The sequence below is a fragment of the Eurytemora carolleeae genome, unplaced genomic scaffold (genome assembly GCF_000591075.1).
Source record: "Eurytemora carolleeae unplaced genomic scaffold, Eaff_2.0 scaffold134, whole genome shotgun sequence".
In the NCBI taxonomy this organism is placed as follows: Eukaryota; Metazoa; Arthropoda; class Copepoda; order Calanoida; family Temoridae; genus Eurytemora; species Eurytemora carolleeae.
Genome location: NW_019396059.1, coordinates 183,125 through 205,929, shown reverse-complemented (window position 1 = coordinate 205,929; position 22,805 = coordinate 183,125). Strand labels below are relative to the sequence as shown.

Below are 22,805 nucleotides of genomic sequence, written 5' to 3'. Positions count from 1 at the left end.
AACTTCGTCCCCATCTGCTAAATATCAAGATTCTCTCTTTGCTCCTTCTCCATCACCTTAATATAAAGATTACACCCTTGCCCTTTCTTTTAACTTCGTCCCCATCTGCTAAATATCAAGATTCTCTCTTTGCTCCTTCTCCATCACCTTTATATAAAGATTACACCCTTGTCCTCTCTGCTAACTTCGTTATTCAAAGATCTTCCCCATCTCCTAAATATCAAGATTCCCCCCTTGCCCTCCTTTCCATCACCTTTATATAAAGAATTACACCTTTGCCCTCAATTCTCTATCTTCTAAATATGAAAATTTCCCCTTGCCCTCTCTTCTAACTTCTTTATTTAGAGAGCTTACCCTTACCCTCTTCCCCATCTCAATATTATCAAGATTCCCCTTTTTCCATCTTCCCCGTCCCCATATTTATTAAGATTCCCACCTTTTTTCCATCTCCATAATATTAAAATTAAAATTGATTTTCCTTCCTCTCTCTCACTAGTCTATCCACTTAACGTTTTTACCTAGCTTCGATTATATATGCTTGAGATGAAATGTGTAAACAAACTATTAAGTTGAAAGTTAGGCTTAGTTCTGCTTTCCATCTTACCCCTGCACTTTCATTGATATATGTATTGTGAAATACGTTCTTAGCAATTTAGGATGCTCTGCACCTCTTGTTTATAATGCATAAATGGCAAACTATCAAAAGTTAGAAAATGTTCATAATTATCATTAAATGGCAAGGAAAAAGTGCCAAAATGTAAAAATTTCCATCTATAAATGTTGCAAGATTTCATATATAAAAACAGCGATAGAGAAATATAGTGTTTTTTGCCCCACCTAGATTAAATCTTTTATAGATCCCTGCAATTTTTGACCATTTTGGGGCTATAGCTTAATTTTTCTTAGCCATGGGTAGTACACTATATCAAAAATTTAAAAGGTAGGTCGAAAAATAGTTAACCTCTTAACCTTTTAAACCTTGTTAAGTGCTTCTGGTCTTTCTGTAATTTATAAAAAAAAAAAATGGAAAAATTGCTTTTTTTTAAATATATCCAGAATCACTTTACATAAAAAATCAGACGAAAATTCTTAGATATCAGAGAAATAAACAAACTATTCAAAGAAACGGCATAAGCTAGAAGAAAAGGGGGAATAATTTATGTTATGATAATAAACGGAGAGTGCGCTAAAGTTTATATTAAACATCAGTATTTGACCTGAAATGTTCAACAAACAGTTTCAGTCGGGTACTAACTAATGATAGATCAGAAAAAGTTCGGTTTTTTACAGTCCAAAAAAAGGGGGGGGGGAAGGGAACCTTTTCGCGTCTGTTTTTTGGGGAGGGGTAGCCTGGTTGGCTTACCCCTCCCTGAAGGCTACCAACAAAAACAAAGGTCATCTTTAAATGTACCCGTCTGACGTTTGTACTGGTTCGACGTTTGTACTAGTCTGATGATTGTTTCAGTCCGACGTTTGTACTGTCCGACCTTTGCAACGTCCAACGTTTGTTGCACTAGTACCTTTTTCCAACATTTATGACGTGTAACCCATCTCATAACGTTTGACAATTTGAGAAACAAAAATCGGGATTTTTTAACTACCTTGATCAATTAGAAGGCAAAAACTTAATTTTTTTTAATTTGAAAAACCGAAGGATATCGAGTAAAGACTTAGCATAGCTTAGTTTTATCTCAAAGAAAAACTCCCACCTCAGTATTTAAAGAATTCTTCTTGCAAACAGATATTTGCTTTACCACTAATATTAAAGATTTAAGCACAGCTTTCTTAAAATATTTTTTATCTTTCAATATATGGAACACAACTTACACATAATATGTTGGGTTCCTAGTTTTATCTTTCAGATATTTATCTATATGAAACACAGCAGTTTTATCTTTCAGACATATGGAACACAGCTTACACATAAAATGTTCCTGGCTCTTTGTTTTATCTTTCAGATATATGGAACACAGCTTTTAAATATCTTTATTTTAAACATACAGGGTGTCCCACGAAACATGACAGTTGGTGAATAGTTTAAAATGTCTTTTTCCATAATTTGATAGGTTGTTTGATACTAAAGAGACTAAAATTATTTTTTATACGACAGTTTTACTTTAGTGAAAATGATTTCACAATAAAATATTTTTTAAAGAAATAAACTGCAAAAAGTCTTTAATATCTAATACAGTATGTGGAAGAAGACATTCAAAACTTTTTACCAACTGTCATGTTTCGTGAATCGTGGGACACCCTGTACATCCTTAGAAATGCTTTTCGATCGCTTCACGCCCCTCTGCTAATAACAATTTTAGTGTACAATTAAGTTTCTTTTTAAGCCACCGTTTTTCTTCTTAAAACTTAAAATTAACGTTACTAGATTTCTAAAATTCAGGAAAAATCTACATTTTTCAGGCACAATTTTTTTATTTCAAGAAGATTCCGTGGGGTCATGTACGAGTTGCCACAAAAAATGTGGGTTCAGCTGTTTTGACGTTTGTCGGACTCAAACAGAGTAAAGTATGGATTAAATGAATTTAAAAGGTTATAAAAAAATTAATTTTGATTTAAAATTTTGTTCAAATATAAACAAATTAATTTAAGTTGTGAAATTTGTATTATACTCAATATGTACACAGTTTTCCATTAAGCAATTACAATTTGAAATTTTTACGAGACTAATGTATAGATTTTTTTTACTTTTAAAAATCAGTTAGTTTTTTATTAAATATTAATCTTAAAAATAAATATGACGGTTTAAAGAATTCCAAGAATTATAATTAAAAAATAAACAAGTAATTTTTGTTTATTTTGTAATTTTTTGATAAGTAGTTTAATATTTCAATATTTTATCAATAATTTGTTAAACTGAAAGGAATTTAATTAACTGCTTCTAAAAGTTTAATTAATTAAATAGCTGGGAAATTAATAATTTCAATTAATAAAGTTTTTAGCCTCAAACCTCGCTCTAAACTCTGGTTTTTTATATTTAAAGGATTGGGCCGGCTTTTTAACAGTGAGAGCATGCTGTACAGTACACGTACAGACTATTTCAGGCAAATCGGGACAGCACATCAAATGAACAAGGAATTTTCTAGTGGCCTTTTAGAAGTCTTGGGGTAATCTTGAAGGCCCCCAAAGACTAAACATTAAACAGTGTTTTATCTTAGATTAACTACAGTTCCCCCATGCCCATATCTTCCCTCACTCCTTGGTCCTCTCGAAACCACTGTGGCCCCCCCCCCCCCGGGTTGTCATCCTGTTGGCCATTTTAGGTTCTTATCTTTTTCTCTTTTCCACATCATAGAACTCACACATCCATCTTAGTTCCTTTACAACCCTAATATATATATATATTATATTAATCTTCTTACAGAATTATTAAAAATATATCTTTGATGATGCTTCGCAACCGTCTTTCTCAAAATAGTTCAAGCTTTTAAATGTTGCTTTACCATTTCTAACGTAATTGGTATGAAACGATAAGAAAAGAAAATTCTGCAATTTTCTAAAAATATTTTTGATTGAAATTTGTATTTTGATCGGTCAAAAACCACACAAGTCACACAAGGGTAATTTTAGGTCCAAAAAAAATTTTGATTGGAAGTTGAATAGAGCTTTGAGAAATAACTGAAGTGAAGAGATTAAGCATTGATACTGAAATAAAAGGTGCCCGCAGTGGATATCGAAATTAAGCAATATGAGTATCCAGCACAAAAGTTACAGAATTACTTCAATAAATATCCATAAATATATAATTAAAGCAATTTCTAGTGAAACCCATTAAAGATAAAAGTAAATCAAAAACAAATTATGGAGTAGCATTTATTTTTACTTTTTACTTTTCAGTTTAGATTCAAATATTGTACAAAATAAATACGTATTAGAGCAAGATTCAAGACTAAATCCTAGTTTTGCCCGGCCACAACTTGAAGTTTAAATCCGATTCAAATATTGTACAAAATAAAAACGTATTAGAGCAAGATTCAAGACAAAATCCTATTTTTGCCCGGCCACAACTCGAAGTTTAAATCCGATTGTTTTTCTTCTCAATCGAGAGAGAACAATATTTTGATCTAACAATTGAACGGAGAAGGGTGGAGAAGTTTGTCCCACCATTAAAAGAAATGTTATCCATCATATTAGGTATAGAAATACTAATGAGAAAGTAAAATGCCTTATTTTTGATTTTTTTCTCAAAGTTGTTCAAAATATACAACCCTTTTATTCAAATAGAGCTCTTTAACAGAGAAAAATTTCAAATATTTTACAAAAGTTTTAAGATGGATTTGATTTTTATTCAAAGGTGACATCATCAATCAACATGTTTACAGCAGCAAAAACTTATATTTTTAGATTATTAAACATAAACTTAAACCTAAAATATTCAAAACTTTTTATTTCCTTTTTTTTTAAATGATCAAATAGAATAATTTTTAAAAAGATTTAAAAATATGAGAAACTATAATTTTCTAATCCTCACATTTATGCAATCTAATAATTCTAACTATGAATCATAATAGTTTTAACAAAGTTTAAAATGTTAAAGGTTTACTCATCAGATTCAAAGAAACTTAAGTTTGTGGCAAGTGTTCAGTAGTAGTGTTTGGAAAAATTTGAGCTACTCAATGTATTATAGAATATAAACATACATCCGTATACCGCGTAATGTCGTCTTTACCCTCCTCCTCCTATCTCGGAGCAACCCAAAACCAAACAATTTTAGCCGACATTACTTCTATACTCCGAAAAAGGAAATTTTAAAAAATCGAAACGTTTTAACTTATAGTGAATACTTATATCCTTTAATAACTCTGCAATCTATAGCAATTTTACTTAAACACTGGGTCTCTTATTTTCAGAAGTATTATCCAAATGTTTTAAACTGACCCATCACCCATCACTCATTACTTAAACACTGGGTCTCTTATTTTCAGAAGTATTATCCAAATTTTTTTAAACTGACCCATCACCCATCACTCCTTACTTAAACAACTGGGTCTCTTATTTTCAGAAGTATTATCCAAATTTTTTAAACTGACCCACCACCCATCACTCCTTACTTAAACAACTGGGTTTCTTATTTTCAGAAGTATTATCCAAATTTTTTTAAACTGACCCATCACCCATCACTCCTTAATTACCCCCCCGGACACACCCAACTAGTAAGTTTATTTTTTTTAAATGTAAAACAATGTTACACCAAGTTTTATTTTATTAAACAGCAAAAAATGTCATACTAATAATTATTTCAACTAAAACTATATTTTGTAGTTTGAAATAAATTCATTTATTGGGACTATGTGTATTGTGTAAAAGGAGTAGAGGAGCCATCAACCTTCAGTTCAAGATTTTGATTCTACAACATTGGAACTTTAAAAGTACATAAATTCTTAACTGTATTTCTTTTAAAAAACAAGTTTTGATCCCATTTGCACTTTTAAAAATTACGCCATATTTATTTTTTATATAAAGAAGTTTTTGAAATAATTTTCAAAAGGAATCAAGTCTTTTCCACATATTAAATTTTGTGATCCCCTTATCTTCTACTGCGTTAATTCTTAAATACATAAAATTTGTAATGCGACTAGATTAACTTGATACCTGTTTAATATTGTGAATATATATTGGAACTTACCATGTAACATATATATATATTTGTAAATAGATCAGTTAGAATCAGAACTCCACTTTTATAACAGTGTAGAGTAATTGAACCCTCGTTGTAACATACAGGTTGAGATTATACCTCAGTAAATGGTATAGATCTATTAATAGCTTCTTTGATAGCTTCGCTTGTGTCCCTGTGTTATATTTAGAGTTTGATTAATAGCTTGTTTGATAGCTACGCTTGTTTCCCTGTGTAACATTAAGAGTTTGATTAATAGCTTGTTTGATAGCTACGCTTGTGTCCCTGTGTGGCATTTAGAGCCCTGGTAATAGCTTGTTTGATAGCTACGCTTGTGTCCCTGTGTGGGATTTATAGCTTGATAAATATCTTGTTTGATAGCTACGCTTGTGTCTGTCATTTAGAAGCTCAATTAATAGCTAGTGTCCGTATTGTTGATATGTCACTAGATTGTAGTCGTGTGAATCTTGTCCTGATTTATTCTGATAGAAGACGGGTTGTAACTGAACTGATACAGTTTGGGACGATCTGTTTTAAGAGTAGTGCATTTACTTCAGGTCAACAACATTGGGTTGCAAAGATATAGGGATTAGAAATCTGAGTTTGTGGCAAAGTCTCAATTCCTTTGCGTGCTTTTTCTTTGGGTTTCAGTTATTTTTCAGTAGATTTTCATTTATATTAAAATGGATACTTTAGGATAAAAATGAAAAGTTTCTTTATAAAAATGATAAAATCCTGATTTTCAAAGATAGATCGGCTCAGTGATCACTTTTCTTCTCAGAAGAGAAGAATAGGCTTCAACTAAATATGAATTTATTGTGGAGATTGAGAAAAGGAGAATTCAAGGATGAAATTTTAAAGAATCTGAGAAGAAAATTTCAAAACAAGATGGACCATAAACATACAGAGGCTTCCCATAAACCAAAAATTGTAACGACTTTCTTATCGTCTTTGGTCCACGCGGCATTTTTAGAAATATTTCTGTTCAAACAATTCTAACTATAACATTCTAACAGAAAACCTTAGTCTTGTCCGATGTCACTTATCTACCCACATTTTTTAAAGCTCATGAAAGACTCTTTTTGCTTTATTTTTGGACCAATAATTTAAAATTTAAAAAATATAATCTGAATGTCGTCTTCTATTTACTGGGACACCATGTGTTTTGCTTAATCCTGGAATGGCACTGTGGAAATTGATAAATTAAACTAAAATAATGAATTCTGATGTTCTATGAATAATTTAAAAAGTGAGAAGAGAAACCTCTTCAGGATCTTTAAATATTGATTTGCGAATTGAAGAGTTAGTAAAGAATACATCCTGGAAATATTATCTTTTTTAAAAATCGGTTTTCAGATCTTAACGTTTTTTTCGTAAAATTATAATATGAAACATTGTTGGTTTCTAGATATCTTTTTTCTTCACGTTTTTCACACTAAACATTATTATTATGCACAAAACATTAAGATTACTTTTCAAATGTGCTCAAATGTGCATGCACCAAAACTGATATTTTTATGTTGGAATCTGTTGAGGGTAAGCAGGCATATTTGTATTTAAATATAAGACATGAGATGATACAGCTATATTTGCTGTGTACTTTTGACCCGCCTAACCAGGGTAAGTTGTTTGCAATATTCCAGAAGTACATTCCACATATTCCAAAAATGGAGGAAATCATTAAATAAAAAAAGATTTTGATAGACTCCGGAGATCTAAGTCATTCTTTCTATACTGGTCCTTGCATTGACTTTCATACAGGGTGTCCCACGAAACATGACATTTTATAAATAGTTTAGAATGTCATCTTCCATATACTGGATAAGGTTTAAAGACTTTTTTGTAGTTTATATAGTTCGTAGAAAAATCTTTTACTCCAATATATCTTAATCTGTGATCGATTTTACTTTACCATAATAAAACTGCCATATAATGTTTATTATTATTCTCTTTGGTATCAAATTTTAAAATATTCACCAACTGTCATGTTTCGTGGGACATCCTGTATCTGAAGAATCTGAATTGATTACTGCTTTTAAATTTTGACATTTTTGGTTCAATATGCTGAAACGATACCAATTAGGTAAAAATAACGTAGAAATTAATGCATATTGAATATTTACAATTGTTAACACTCTGTGGGACGTGTCTGGTATAAAGCTAGAGTAGAAGGATATTTACAGACTGTATTGTTGTCAGTCCCAGAGAATTCTTTTCTAAATAATGATTTTCTGTATTTAATTTAATACCTCTATCCTTGCCAACTCAGCCATCCGCCATCGCTCCCTCCCTCCCTCCTCCCTCCAGCTTCATCTCAATCTTCTACTTCTCTCCTCCCTCCACTCTCCTCCCTCCTCTCTCCTCCCTCCTCTCTCCTCCCTCCTCTCTCCTCTCCTCCCTCCAGCTTCTTAGGATCCTTTGCCGCAAGCATTCCAAGTATTCCAATTTCATATTCAAGAATTCAGAAATATACAAATTTGTAGAAATCCTCGTCTTTGATTGTCAGCTGATGCTGCTGTACTGCGTAAGCCTGCTCGTGTACATTATAGGGTTTGTTCAAATAAGGAAATATTCACACAGGGAACATCTTGTCGCCTTTTTTTATTTAAATGATGAAATGTATAAAAAGTGCCCTAACATAACTCTTTTATCAATTCTGACCAATTTTTTTTAATCCTTAGCGACATTTCTGAAAAAGGAACGAAGACGACATTTATTCCAAATTATTTCTGGTTCTTACTGTATTTCAAAGGTAAATTTAAGAACTGATGTGCATAGTTTCATTATATGTTCTAAATAAAAATGACAATGCTATTTTAAGTCTTGCATTAAAAAGTGTGGTGAAAAATATCTTTATTCTTTTCCAAAAGGTACTCTATACTTTTCTTTTTTCTTTAACTCTAATTAAATATAGTACCGGCCTACTAATACACAAGAACTCAAATTGGAAATATTCTAAAAATGGTTGTAGGATATTTTCACATTTCCGGAAGTATATTCCTTGCAATGGACGATACCGGAAATTTGGTCCCCATGTCTCCAGAATTTAGATACTATCCGACATCCCTCCGACCTCAATTTATGTATAAGCAGGGAAAGGATGGGGGAGGGGTAAATCTTTAAATATTTTGCCGGAAGGAAACAAGGGATATTTAGATACATTATTTTTTATTCTTATCCTCCCTGTTTCTCCCTTCTTATCCATCCTGTTTTTCCCTCCTTATCCATCCTTCGTTCTCCATCCTGTTTCTCCCTCCTTATCCATCCTGTTTCGTCCTCCTTATCAATCCTGTTTCTCCCTCATTATCTATCCTGTTTCTCCCTCCTTATCCATTCTTTTTCTCTTGCCTTATTCATCCTGTTTCTACCTTCTTATCCATCATGTTTTACCATCCTTATCCATCCTGTTTTTTCCTCTTTATTCATCCTGTTTTTCCGTCCTAATCCATCCTGTTTCTCCCTCGTTCTCCATCCTGTTTCTCCCTCCTTATTCATCCTGTTTCTCCCTCGATCTCTATCCTATTTCTCCCTCCTTATCCATCCTGTTTCTTTCTCATCAATTATCGTTTTTCTCCCTCCTTGTCCCTTATTTTTCTCCCTTATCCATCCTGTTTTTTCTTTCTAATCCATCCTCTTTCTCCCTTCTAATCCATCCTGTTTCTCCCTTCTAATCCATCCTGTTTCTCCCTTCTAATCCATCCTGTTTCTCCCTCCTTATCCATCCTGTTTCTCCCTTCTAATCCATCCTGTTTCTCCCTTCTAATCCATCCTGTTTCTCCCTCCTTGTTCATCCTGTTTCTCCCTTTTTATATCCCGTTTCTCACTCTATATCCATTATCCATCTCAAATACATTAAAAATGTACTAAAACCTGAATTTTTTCTTTTAAAGTATTGAACAGAAACAAATTTTCAATATATTTTCAGTTCTTTTATACAAGATTGATGTAAGACATTGTAGATATTGAATAGAAACTTGCATTGTACAATCACAGATTACACTGATAGGGCAAATAAGCTATTTTTTTTGAAGGCATATGGGTAAACTTTTGTTGACTCACTTCATAAACGCATGGAGTCGGAGACGTCCTTAAGCCGAACACTGGCCGATGAGATTTGGACTCGTGTCTCGAGTCCCACACTTTAATCTTTGAATGTAATATTGTTTATTTGTTTAAAATAAATGTTTGAAAACTTGTCTTGTTTTGTATCGTGCTTTTAATGTCTGTCTTGCTTGACTCTTCTACATATTTTATTGGCCTTTTGGCCTTACAATTGATATTTATGTCTTCGTTAATTTGTTTAATGTTTAATATTCTATTCTCTGGTCTTGTTCATCTTGTTCGTGTTGTTCGTTTTGTTCGTCTTGTTTGTCTTGTTCGTCTTGTTCGTCTTGTTCGTCTTACTCATCTTGTTCGTCTTATTTGTCTTGCTCTTCTTGTTCATTTTATTTGTCTTGTTTGTCTTGTTTGTCTTGTTTGTCTTGTTTGTCTTGTTTGTCTTGTTCGTCTTGTTCGCCTTGTTTGTCTTGTTTGTCTTGTTCGTCTTGTTCGTCATATTCGTCTTGTTCGTCATATTCGTTTTGTTCGCCTTGTTCGCCTTGTTTGTCTTGATTGTCGTGTTTGCCTTGTTCATCTTGTTCATCTTGTTCATCTTGTTCAGCTTGTTCGTCTTGTTCATCTTGTTCATCTTGTTCATCTTGTTCATCTTTTTCATCTTGTTCATCTTGTTCATCATGTTCATCTTGTTCGTCTTGTTCATCTTGTTCGTCTTGTTCATCTTATTCATCTTGTCGTTGTTCTCAAATTTTGTCGTTGTATTTTTCCTCGCTTTGTATTTTCCTCTGGTTTTTGTTTATTCTTGAGATTATTACTGTTCTTTGTTTAGTTTATTCTTGAAAACATTACTGTTCTTTGTTTAGTTTATTCTTGAGAACATTACTGTTCTTTGTTTTGTTTATTCTTGAGAACATTACTGTTCTTTGTTTTTATTCTTGAAAACATTACTGTTCTTTGTTTAGTTTATTCTTGAGAACATTACTGTTCTTTGTTTTGTTTATTCTTGAGAACATTACTGTTCTTTGTTTTGTTTATTCTTGAGAACATTACTGTTCTTTGTTTTGTTTATTCTTGAGAACATTATGTTCTTTGTTTTGTTCAAAAACATAATTTGTTCTGTTTGCAAATAACTGCTTTAAAATTTCATTTTTCATCAAAATGATAGAATTTAGTATTTTTCTGTTTATGTCATTACTGGATACTGTAGAAAGCTGAGAGAGGAGTAAAGTTGGATAAAATTGGATTTTAGATTAACTTATTTCCCAAACATATAGAAACTAGAAACTAATCTTCACAAAATCTTGGTTTTCTCTTTAATATAACTCAATCTTTCACTCAATATATTTCTGACTTTTGTTCAATATCTATATATACTTTGTTTGTCTTGGTGTTTGTTTGTTTGTGTCCAATAAACGTCAAAACGGCTAAACCGATCGGGCCCAAATTTTTTGTTGTACCTCACGTGACACCAGGGATGGTTCATGGATGATCGAATTTTCAAAGATTTGCCTCTAACAAGATTCAATTTTTGAAAATTTTAAAAATCCACGAAACTTTTTTTAAAAATCCGCGAAATTTTTCGTTTGTTTTTGATTTACAATGTATACAAAGAGAACATGTTCAGTCTTTCACTCGGTATATTTCAGACTTTTATTCAATATAACTCAGATTTTTGTTCAATATAACTCTGTCTTTCACTCAATATTTTACAGATTTTTTTTCAATATATCACAGACTTTTAATCAATATATTTCAGACTTTTGGTGGATATAACTCAGTCTTTCTTTAGAATATTTCAGACTTTTATTCAATATAACTCAGATTTTTGCTGTAAGCTTTACTAAGCGTTCCAAATATTTTTCTTGTGTGTCAAACTTTGTTAAGCGTTCCAAATATATTTTTGATTTTCCGAATATTTATCTTACTCGAAATTTTTGTATGATGTTCCAAATATTTTTTTGTCATAAATATTTGTCTCATTAAAAGATAGTTTTGATCCTCCAAATGTTTGTCTCCTTCTAGAGTGTGTCACCTACAAATGTACAATTCCTCCAAGTATATGTCTCCTCCAATGTTTGTCTCCCTCTATATAGTGTGTCACCTACAAATGTACAATTCCTCCAAATATATGTCTCCTCCAAATGTGTGTCTCCTTCTATATAGTGTGTCACCTACAAATGTACAATTCCCCCAAATATATGTCTCCTCCAAATGTTTGTCTCCTTCTATAGAGTGTGTCTTCTACAAATGTACAATTCCCCCAAATATATGTCTCCTCCAATGTTTGTCTCCTTCTATATAGTGTGTCACCTACAAATGTACAATTCCCCCAAATATATGTCTCCTCCAAATGTTTGTCTCCTTCCAGGTCTATCTCCTACAAATGTATGATTTCTCTCTCTGCATATGTATATAAAATAAAATTGTGCATTTGTACAGACAGAGAATTTTGAGCTTATTCGAATTTTGATTTTATACAATTTTAAAATTAACTCTTATTTTTAATCCTGCGTAATTTCAAGTGACCCTCCATGCAAAGATGGCAATGCCCGAATCACAATAGCTTAAAAGCTTTGTCTGATCAAGTATAACTTAGATATCTATGTTTATAATTTTCAAAACTACTTATTTTCAATTTATCAGAAATAAAAAACATTCAATCCATAAAAACGGCAACATTTTTCACATTATTGATCAGTATCCGAATTTAATGAATTTAAGCCGCGCGTCTCAATTCCTCCAAAAACCGGATTTAATTGAGCGCCGGCTTAAATCTTGAAAAATTAAATACAATTTTAAGTGAAACCAATCATATTTGAGCCTCGGCTTAAATTTAAGCCGCGGCTCAAACTCTTTGAATCTGGCCTAAGATTAAGGTTTCAAGGGTACCGAATTTTGAATTGCCATCTTTCAGTTCCTTTTATACAATTTCCATATTAGTTTTATCTTCACATCAAAAATCAAAAAAAGAATTCAAAAAGGTATACAAAAATATATTGAACACTATCTTTAAAAATGGTTTAATATCCCCTGTTCAGGTGATCCAGACGAACCACAAATGCATTAAGATAAATAATCTGAAGTTTAATGTCTGCCAACGGCCTATCCATTAACATGATTTACAACCTGTTAATAAATCTTAGATATTATCTTTTTATGTCCAATCTGTGAAAGGTTTATTGGGATATAAAAGGTAAGAAAAATGATTACACGTACAGGGATTGTTAGAGTTATTTCATGTTAACCTTTAAACATTTGTGATTTTAATTAAATTAGAATGTTCTTAAAGCAAAACACAACCATGATCATTTCTCAACAAAATATTTTTAACTTCATAATATTTTAAGGCCAGGTTGGTGAATAATTAAGTAAGTTTTAGTTAAAGGTTTGTTACACATTTTACTAAGAAATTACAAACATCAAAACACATTGGTAAACAAAGAATTTATCAATTTTTATAATTCCTACATGTGTCCACAAGAAAACTCCGACTTCGAACCTTTATTTACAATTTATCTCACTGTTCCTAGTAGTGAGATTTAGCGAATCACCTGAATAACTATTTACAAGTCGAATTGTAACATCCTGTTTGTTTCGACGTATTTCAGTCATATTTTTATCTCTTAATCAAAATACATCAAAAATATCATGAAAGTCTTCATATCGTATACATTAATATTTAAAACATATGTGTGGTCCAACAAAAATAAAAACTATACGAAAAATCTATAAATGGCTATCAAAGTTAAGGGTAACTGACCAGAACCGTGTAATACGTCGAAATAAAATGTGTACACAACTTTTCCCCCTTACCTTTATAATATTTTAGTATACAGTGATAATCAGAAAACTCCGGAACTGGAAGACGACTTTAAGAGTAAAGTTTTAACTTTAAAAAGTCTGATGAGCCTGGGAAATAGTAGTTGTACAGTGTTAACACACAAATATCACTTAGTTGGTGATTTGATAGTTGTCTAGTCAAACTATTTCTTTGTAAAAACATCAAATACACTACTGATAAAAAGTCTTCTTCCTATTCCAGAGTTTTTTGGTCATCACTCTACATTGGTGTTTTAAAGAAAAAAAATAAAGATTTGAGAAATAGATAAATTCCAATCTGCACATAGTCAAAATGTTGAATTCTAAGCTTACACTTTTTTGCTTTTACGGTCGATGAAGAAAGATATGTGCCCACTGAAATCTAGACAACTTTAAAAGTTATTCATAATTTTTTAAACCGTCTCGACTTTTAAGTATCACAACGCCTTGGCCATTGGTTTTACATTACCAACTTTCTAGCCCCAGGCCTGTTCATTTCAAAATTGCAACTAGCTTGTTCTAGCTTAAGTTTGAAAACCCAAACCTTCATTTAACGTTTTTCAGTGGCCCTTTAATATAGAAACTTAAACTTTATCAGCTCTCACCCTTTCTCCGGCTCTCACTGATAAACTTCAATCGCTGGTGACTCGATTTTTGCGTAAGAGCATATACATCTTGATTTGCAGTGTGCTATGTACACTGTACACTGTACACTGTACAGCATATCTTTAAATGTATAAGACAATTCTGCAGACTCGAATTTATTATATTTCGACTTTAAATTATTCGTGAGATATTTAGGTAAAAAATTGAGGATTAGAAAAAATGTTAAAGATCAAAGAATGATTTTCCTTTTAGTTGAACACCATCCCTCCCACTTTCCTTTTACAAAAGAAAACTTTTTTATGATTTCTTTTACTCTGTTTTCATTAGGGTTTCCACGAAATGGCTAAATCTTTTGCGCAAAATTTGCGCTATTTTCACGCAAATTTTATTTTTGCTAACTTTTGCGCTATTTTTGCGCATGAAACGCAATGAGTTTTGCGCGGTTTTGCGCTATTTATTTTGCGCAATTTGCGCAAAACCGGAAATATTTTTTGCGAAAATTGCGCATGAAACGAAATTTTAGTTTTGCGCAATTATTTTTGCGCAATTTGCGCAAAACCGCAAGTTTTACGCAATATGTAACTTTTTAGGCACATTGTCAAAAATTGATATTCTAAGCTTAGAATTAAACAACTGAAGATTTATTCCATATACCAAAAAAAATATTAACATACGAGTATGATAACGATTATACTACACTCAATTGGTTACTTCCAGTTACAAAAAGTTTAAATTATAAGGGACCAAAATTAATAAAATAGAAATTAGAGAGTGTGAAACTTGGCAATATTTTAATCCTATTAAATAATTTCAAGTGACCCGGCCTTAAAAGCTTTGCTTAATCTGCAAGTATGAATTGTATTCTTAAATTTCTTTAATCAAATTTCTGAAATCTTTTTAATCTCGTATAAAATAATGCAAGAAAGTAACCAATATCTGAAGAATCCACTTTTAGGAGATATGCATGTCCAAAACTAAAATTGTCGAGAAAATTGTGAGATTTTAACTCTTCTTAACTGTCATTGGTCAATTATGTAAAAGTGACCAATAGGAAGACATTCCAAAACAAGATTTTTCCAGAATTGAATTCTAAGAAACACACACCGTCACCAACCGCTTGATTTTTACGAAATTGCGGATTTGCGCAAAACTCTTGTTGCGGAATTGCGCAAAATTTGAGTTTCGCAAAAGCGGAATAGGGCAATTTTGCGCGAAATGACTTTTGCGAATGATTGCGCAAATTGTTGTTTTTTCGCGCAAAATTGATGCGCAAAGAAAGAAAAATATTGCGTTTCGTTCCGCAAAAATTGCGCAAAAGTTTTGCGAATGGAAACCCTAGTTTTCATAGAAGTTTTATCTTAAAACTTTAATGATTAAATCCCTCTATCCAGAAAGTTGAAGGGGGATAGAAACAATTTATGAAGAATTTAAATCCAAGAACTGGTAAAAACACATAATCAGTAGTAGTAAGAATAATAAGCCTCTATGGATTTTGTTAAATATATCTATTATCATTAGAATTAGTGCAGAGGGTCCCACTTAACATCAATGCAGTTGAGAGATGACTGAAATATCGTCTTTGATCTATAAAAATAAGCGGCCTTTTTACATCAACATAATTTTATAAGCTTAATTTTTTTTAAATACCTCTTGTCCTGAAAAATTCTAACATGTGCTCTGCTTTTTATGCTCTGGAAGTTGCTGGAGGAGCGAATAATTTCGTTAAGATTGCAATTCATAGATCAAAACCAAAAAATAAACATTTTATTTCTTTGCAAATCTTTAAAATAAAAACAAGGCAGACCACATTATGGAAAGCTCTCGCCATTTCGTGCATCCTTCTTTGTCATTAGAAAGCTATTAAACAATAAAGACGATCTCTAAGTTTTCTCTCCTTGTTATGTTTGGTGGAACACCCTGTATATTAGCGTTTAAATTTTGTGTTCATATACAGGGTGTCCCAATAAACATGGAAATTCAGTGACGAATTCGATATCGCCTTTTTAAATAATTCTTTGATTTAGTATAGTGATACCTCCTAAGAAAGCTGTAATCTGTAAGAGTTTCGTCTGCTATGCATATGTTCACATTTTGTATGTTTATGTTTTGACTGCATACGGTTGTACAAGAAAATTGCAGTTTACAAACAGAGTAAACTTGTCCGTCTTCACTGTTCATCTTGCGGAGACATTATAGACACATCTTTACAGTCTTTTACCCTTTTCATAAACTAAACTATAGCCGACATAATAATATCATGGCATTTGAAATTAGGTATTACAATGCTAATTCATAACAAAGACGATATCGAATTCGTCACTGAATTCCCATGTTTTTTGGGTTACCCTGTATATAGGTTGATATTTTAACCTATACACAATCATTGAAGTAAGAATTGCTTACTCCTGAACTCATAAAACCAGATTTTGTTATATTCATAATTAGTTCTTCTTTAAAGATTAGTTAATTGCTTAACATTGAATTAACCAGATAATATTAACTTCTATTTGATATTATGCTGGTACCTCACTCCTCAGTAGTTTGGGAACCTGGAATTCTGAAAGTATGAAATATGAATATGTAAAACCGTTTTAACTCAAGATTTAATTCAACCATGGGGAAAATTGGAAGATGTTCTAATTGTAAAGGAACTGAGTTTTTGCCACAACCTCAAATTTTCTATCTTTTTATATGAAAATTCAAACTCTGAATTCAAATATAAAAAATTTACACATTCAGGTTCCAAGATAAAGGTATTGTAAACATTTCCAAAATTCAAAACTAAAAGTGAAACAAAGAAACGTATATATTAAATCTAAATCTTCTTGCTTTATTATTTCCTGTCAATTCCCCGGCAGAATCGAACATGCTTCTCTTTAAATGGAGGGAGTCCTTTAAATTGGATATTTTTGTTTAATATCATAAAAAAGTGTTTCATTGCTCAGTTTGAGGAGTTTAAGTAAAGGTCAGACTAAACATATCCAATATCCATATTCTGTGTTTATGATACAGGAAAGGGCGACAAGTTTACTACACAGATCATGATACATGCAGGTCATCTGATAACAAAACTTTTCTATTTTTTATTTCGGACCACATTTCTTTATCTGAACCTTCTATTTAGATAAATTTCAGAACTTGCATCCTTTGTTAAAATATATCCTATTCGATCGAATCATAAAACCGTTATTTCTTAATTCTGAGTCTTTTCAGTCGGGCTTTTCTTCCCAGCTCACGTAGGTTTACAATTTTCTCTTGAGTATTAAGTAGGATTTATAGCTGAGACTTTCTAGAACTCTTAAATACATTCAACTATAAATCTGCAGCTCAGAACTAATCTCTCCATTTCTATATATTACTACTCAGTTCCATGATATTACTTGGAAAATACATTAGGAGAATCTAGGTATAGGCGTAGAAGAAAATAGAAGAAATAATGGTTTGCTATAAACCTGGAACCTTAAGAAGTTTTGTTCAAACCCGGAGAAAAAAAAATATCTTAAAGGGACTGTAGGCGTAATTTCAAGTGACCCTCCGATTAAAGAGATAACTTTTGAACCTCTATCCTGAGTAACAATAAGGATGATTTCAACATTTTTATATCTTAAAGGGTATTTTATATCGTTAATTTCCATAGCAGGGCACGCAGATTAATCAGTTCGATCTTGTTAACAAGAAATAACCTTCGATCAGATTTTTAAACAAAAAATTTTCGCTATTCTTCTTTCACTTTTTTTTCGGCGATTACATTTTGAATGAAAAAAATAATCAAAGACAAAATGTAAGTTTAAAGACTGTTGAAAAATAGAACCAAGATATAAAAAAGAAAGAAAAAAAATCTCATTAAATCTTGATCAGAGAAAGGTTTTGGGTACCGTTGTTAGTTGGACAATGGACATGCTAACAAATTTCCTCTACATTCCCTTTAAAACCTGCCCATGGGACTTAAATTTTGCCTGTTTTCTGTCTGATATCATTTCATTCCTTGATCATTTTAATTTGGTATGAGATATAGATAGATAGATTTACCTGCAACCAATACAAAGTTAATACATGCAGCAACATAAACAACCTTAAAACAGACAGATATATAGAACTCTAGTCAACCTACTGCAAACAGCTAGATAAACCTCTATTACAGATATTTAATAAACCTGCAGTAGACAGAAAAACCTCTATTTAACAGATATTTGATAAACCTGCAGTAGACAAATAAACCTCTATTCAACAGATAATTAATAAACCTGCAGTAGACAGAAAAACCTCTATTTAACAGATATTTGATAAACCTGCAGTAGACAGATAAACCTCTTTTTACCAGATATTTAATAAACCTGCAGTAGACAGATATAGACCTCTATTCAACAGATAAATAATTGTTTCGCTACTTAGCGAATTCCCTAAAGACCTAATGAAACTTATAAGCACCGAGTGGTATTTCTCTGGATAGGATTGTAAGACTTCCTTCTCTCAACGCTCTCCATAACAAAAGGATGATAATAAGGTTCCGAACGTTTATTTCTCTGAGTCTTCAATCTAAATAATCTTTTATAAGCCTAAAGAAAAAGCATTGAGTGACAAATCATACAAATACAACAATAAATCCACTCAGGCATTAAAAAACTGTGGCAAGGAACCCATACATTACATTATACGATATCAACCATAACCGAACATAAATAATCAAGATTCATATAAATATAAGCATAATTACCGCAGTGGTCCTAGAATCTCANACCTATCGACATGCCGACCAACAAAGTGTAGACCTATCAACATGCCGACCAACAAAGTGTAGACCTATCAACTACCAGATCGCAAGACTGCTAAGAAGTCGACCTGCCGACCAATACAGAGTAAAACTTTGGCTGACGAACACAGAGTGTAAGCTTGTTGAAATTCAACGAATTAACATGGCTATCGAATTTCTGACTTGTAAAATGTGTATTATACTGCCTTTTTTTCTTACAAATTCCCCCACACCCTCCCCATCTCTCTTTTTACTCTCGTCTTTTCCTATAAAAACTCCCTGTCCGTATTTTCTTGCATACCCAACCCAGGTTATATAATATTATTATATTACCTAATCCATCAGGAAAGTTTTATAGTTTCAATTTAAACTAGAACCTTGGAACGTATGGGCCGGGGGTCTACTGGCAAGGGCATACACTNCCCCTCCTATATACAAGATATTCTGTTGTCTAATGTCGGAATATGAGCATCTTTTTATTTTTCAAATGTGTCAACAAAGTTAATAAAATCAATCTAATTGGAATTACTAATGTCAAGATCAACCATTTAAAGGGACAGACCGGCTATGTAAGGTAGTTGAACTGAGTATGCAGTGTTTTAGGAACATATTTCTTAAAAGAAATTTGTCAATAAATCAGTGCTAGAATCAATTATTTCGTTTTCATATTAAATTGAATTTTCTATTTTCTTTGAATTTATTCGCAGATTTCTTCAAATTCTTCAAATGTCGTCTTTTCAACAATAATTCCAGAAAATCTACAGAAAATCTTTGTGAATAATGAGAAACCAGAGTAATGAGAAAATAGAAACTAAGAATTGAACAAGATTACTTATTTTCGATGATAAGATTAATTTGTATTTTCTCAACCTGTTCCTAAACAACTAATTAGTTTACTGTCGAATTTATTTTACATTTTATTCGTCGTTATTTAATAATTAAAAAAAACTAATGCTGAAAACGTATCCACCCCTAAAGTAGGAGTTTTTAACGTCAAATTTGCGCTCAAACTCAGGATTTACAGATCTTTAAAAAGTTTTATATGTCTCAAATGAATCCTAAAGAAGCTTTCCACAACACTACATACTTAGTTAAACTACCTTACATAGCCGGTCTGTCCCTTTAAGTAATAACTCAAACAACTTTTTTCATCTTCAACATATTTTTAGCAAAAGAAATATATTTGCAATAACGCTTGGTAAGACGTGAAGCTGTGTTGCAAAGAATTGGCTAAAGTTTTTGGCAATATACAATATTACAAGTTTGCATCCCCTCCTTCATATAAGAGGATAAGGATCTAAAATAAAAACAGAATATCTATAAAACAAAAATAAAACTAAAGATAGAAATAAAAGATTTCTCCGCAGCACTTGAAACCCAGCTAGAGAGACCATGAGTGGGAGATTCAAGAATTTGGCATTTTTTCTTACTTTAATTAAAATGATCTTTTCTCAAAATGATTCCGATTACCTATCCGTTCAAAACATACGTGATGAGTGAATCTTGTTAAACCTGTTGGTTATTATTATCTATATCTATATATATTTACTGTGATTGTCTGTTTGTTTGTATCCAATAAACGTCGATCAAAACAGCTGAACCGATCAGGCCCAAATGTTTTGTGATACCGGTCACAAGACCCCAGGGAAGGTTTATGAATGATCAAAATTTTAAAAATTTGCATCCAACAAAATTTTATCTCCAATCAATTTTCAAAATTCACGACATATTTTAATAAAATCCGCGAACTTTTTTTTGTTTTTGTTTTACAATGTATTTTAAAGAGAAAATGTTAATAAATTTTAATAGAATATGGGCGCGAAACGCCCTAAAAGCCTATTAAAATAATTTTTTTCACACCAAAAAGATTCCTGAAAACAAATACGAAAATAACGAAAATAAAGATTTTATTTCCTTCAACAATCAAACATTTAAAAAAGATTTTTACATATCAATACATTTTAGAATTCAATATTTGTATTTTGAAATATGGGCTGTACATGTCTATGGATGGAGATGAACCTCTCAGTTTCTGCCCCAACCAGGGATAATCCTTGCCTGAAAAAATAATAACATTTTAGATTATAAAGTATAAACATACTTTTATTGTGACTTTTTGGGTGAAAGAGGGGGGAGGGGACAAAAAGATAAATCTCAGAACTAATATATACATCCCTGTTTTTTGTAAAAACATTGTTTTTCACTTCATTACATCTTTGATTTCTAAATGAAAATTCTTGTGTGTTACTATTTTCAAAAATGAATACTATTTTACTTGAATTAAAGGCAAAAAATACCTTTCTTTTAGCAAAGATATCCTGCTACATAATGTAGCCCCCTCGCAGCCGTTTAGAAATGTGGATAATTTTGTATTGCTCCTGGGAACAAAATCATCTACAACTCTCTAAAGTTCTTCCTCCTCCTCGACATGCAAAATCTGGTCGACTTTTGCCAGAGTGCATGGAACAAACTCATCTAGGTGTTCATTGTCCAACATTTGTGTTCTACCACCCTACACTTGTAAACCATTATTCTAAAACATGCAATACTGAAATGAATATAATGAAATCAAGATTTTCAAAAAACATGGATGTCTCATCTATTGACGAATGTTCCTTCAAACTAAATATTATTTCAAACTAGCAGATATTTTGCTATCCTTCTTATACTCCCCCCCCTCTCTCCTTCCCCACCAAGATCGGATTTTGCAAAAGTACGATTAGATACGATGATACGATTTTTCTTCTTTTTAATGTTAAAAGGCTTAACCAATGATCAGATGCTACAGAGTGTCCCAAATCATATTAGATTATCTCCAAGCTTTAACGTCAAAATACGCACATTATACTCAAAAACCTAGTATTTTCTACAAGAAAACTTTTTTTAAAACCTTTAATTTTTTTTAAATGATTCATTGTTTTTAAATTTTCTTATTAGTCACAAAAATCACAATTTTGAGTTATTACACGATCTAATATAATGTAGGACACTCTGTATATCGAAAATGTATATTAACTATATCAAGCTTTTTATTTCTTTGTCCACACCAAAAGCACAAATGAAAAAAGAAAATGATTGGTCAAATTATAATTAGGAGTTTTTAAAAAATCTTACACGTCTTAAAAAGAGCCAAAAACAAAATACGCACATTTACATGTCTTTCACGTTCAGTAGCAGAGGCAAAGAGAATAGATTATACACAGAGTGGAATTTAAACAATCCCTCGGTATGAATTTTGTCAGTCCCTTTCAGTCTGAAAGGGAGTTCAAAGAGTACAATTAATGTATAAATGTTCACAAATTATATGCAGTACATCACACTAATACAGTATGATTCCTGGACTTATCCATTCCAATTTCTTTGTTTTATGAAGTAGTTTAATAACTTTAAACGTGTGTATTCGCAATAATTGAATTAAAATATTGAACATAAATATTTTTCTCGAAATTTGGATGATTTTCGTACAGTGAAACCCTTAATAACGGATACATCGGAAGGATTTATCAAATGTCGTCTTGACAATTATTCAATGAGTTTTATACTGTATTACGTAAATTTCAGTATAATTGCGAAAATAAATAAATAGCCGTGAATATGCGGGAACAGTTTTAAAGAGCTTCCATATGATTATTTAATTAAAAAACTAAATATCTGCAACATTCCATTATAATCAGAAAGTAAAGAATACGACATTTTATGAAATCTTTCGATGTATTCGTTATTAAGGGTTTCACTGTAAATCAATGCAGAACACATACTGGCTGTCCCAAAAATAAAAAAACAATTAGAAGACAACTCTAGCAGGGGATTAAGCCGGAGGAGGGGGGGGGGGATGAAATTTGTTTCACTCCTCCCCCCCTCCATGTCAGGGATTTAGAAAAGGATGATATCTCCCTTATTGTTACTCAGATATTGAGCTACTTTCCACCTTATCTTTCCCTCTTT

At 31.8% G+C, this 22,805-nt stretch overlaps 1 protein-coding gene across 1 annotated transcript; it reads right to left on the bottom strand.

Annotated features, from left to right (window-relative positions):
- Positions 1–9,273: 9,273 nt before the first annotated feature.
- LOC111708076 (translation initiation factor IF-2-like) lies at positions 9,274–10,316 on the bottom strand. Its single transcript, XM_023481336.1, has 2 exons — positions 10,034–10,316; positions 9,274–9,431 (listed from the first exon to the last, which is right to left on the bottom strand). The coding sequence occupies exons 1-2, from the start codon at positions 10,314–10,316 to the stop codon at positions 9,274–9,276; spliced, it is 441 nt and encodes a 146-aa protein (XP_023337104.1).
- Between the last annotated feature and the right edge of the window lie 12,489 nt (positions 10,317–22,805).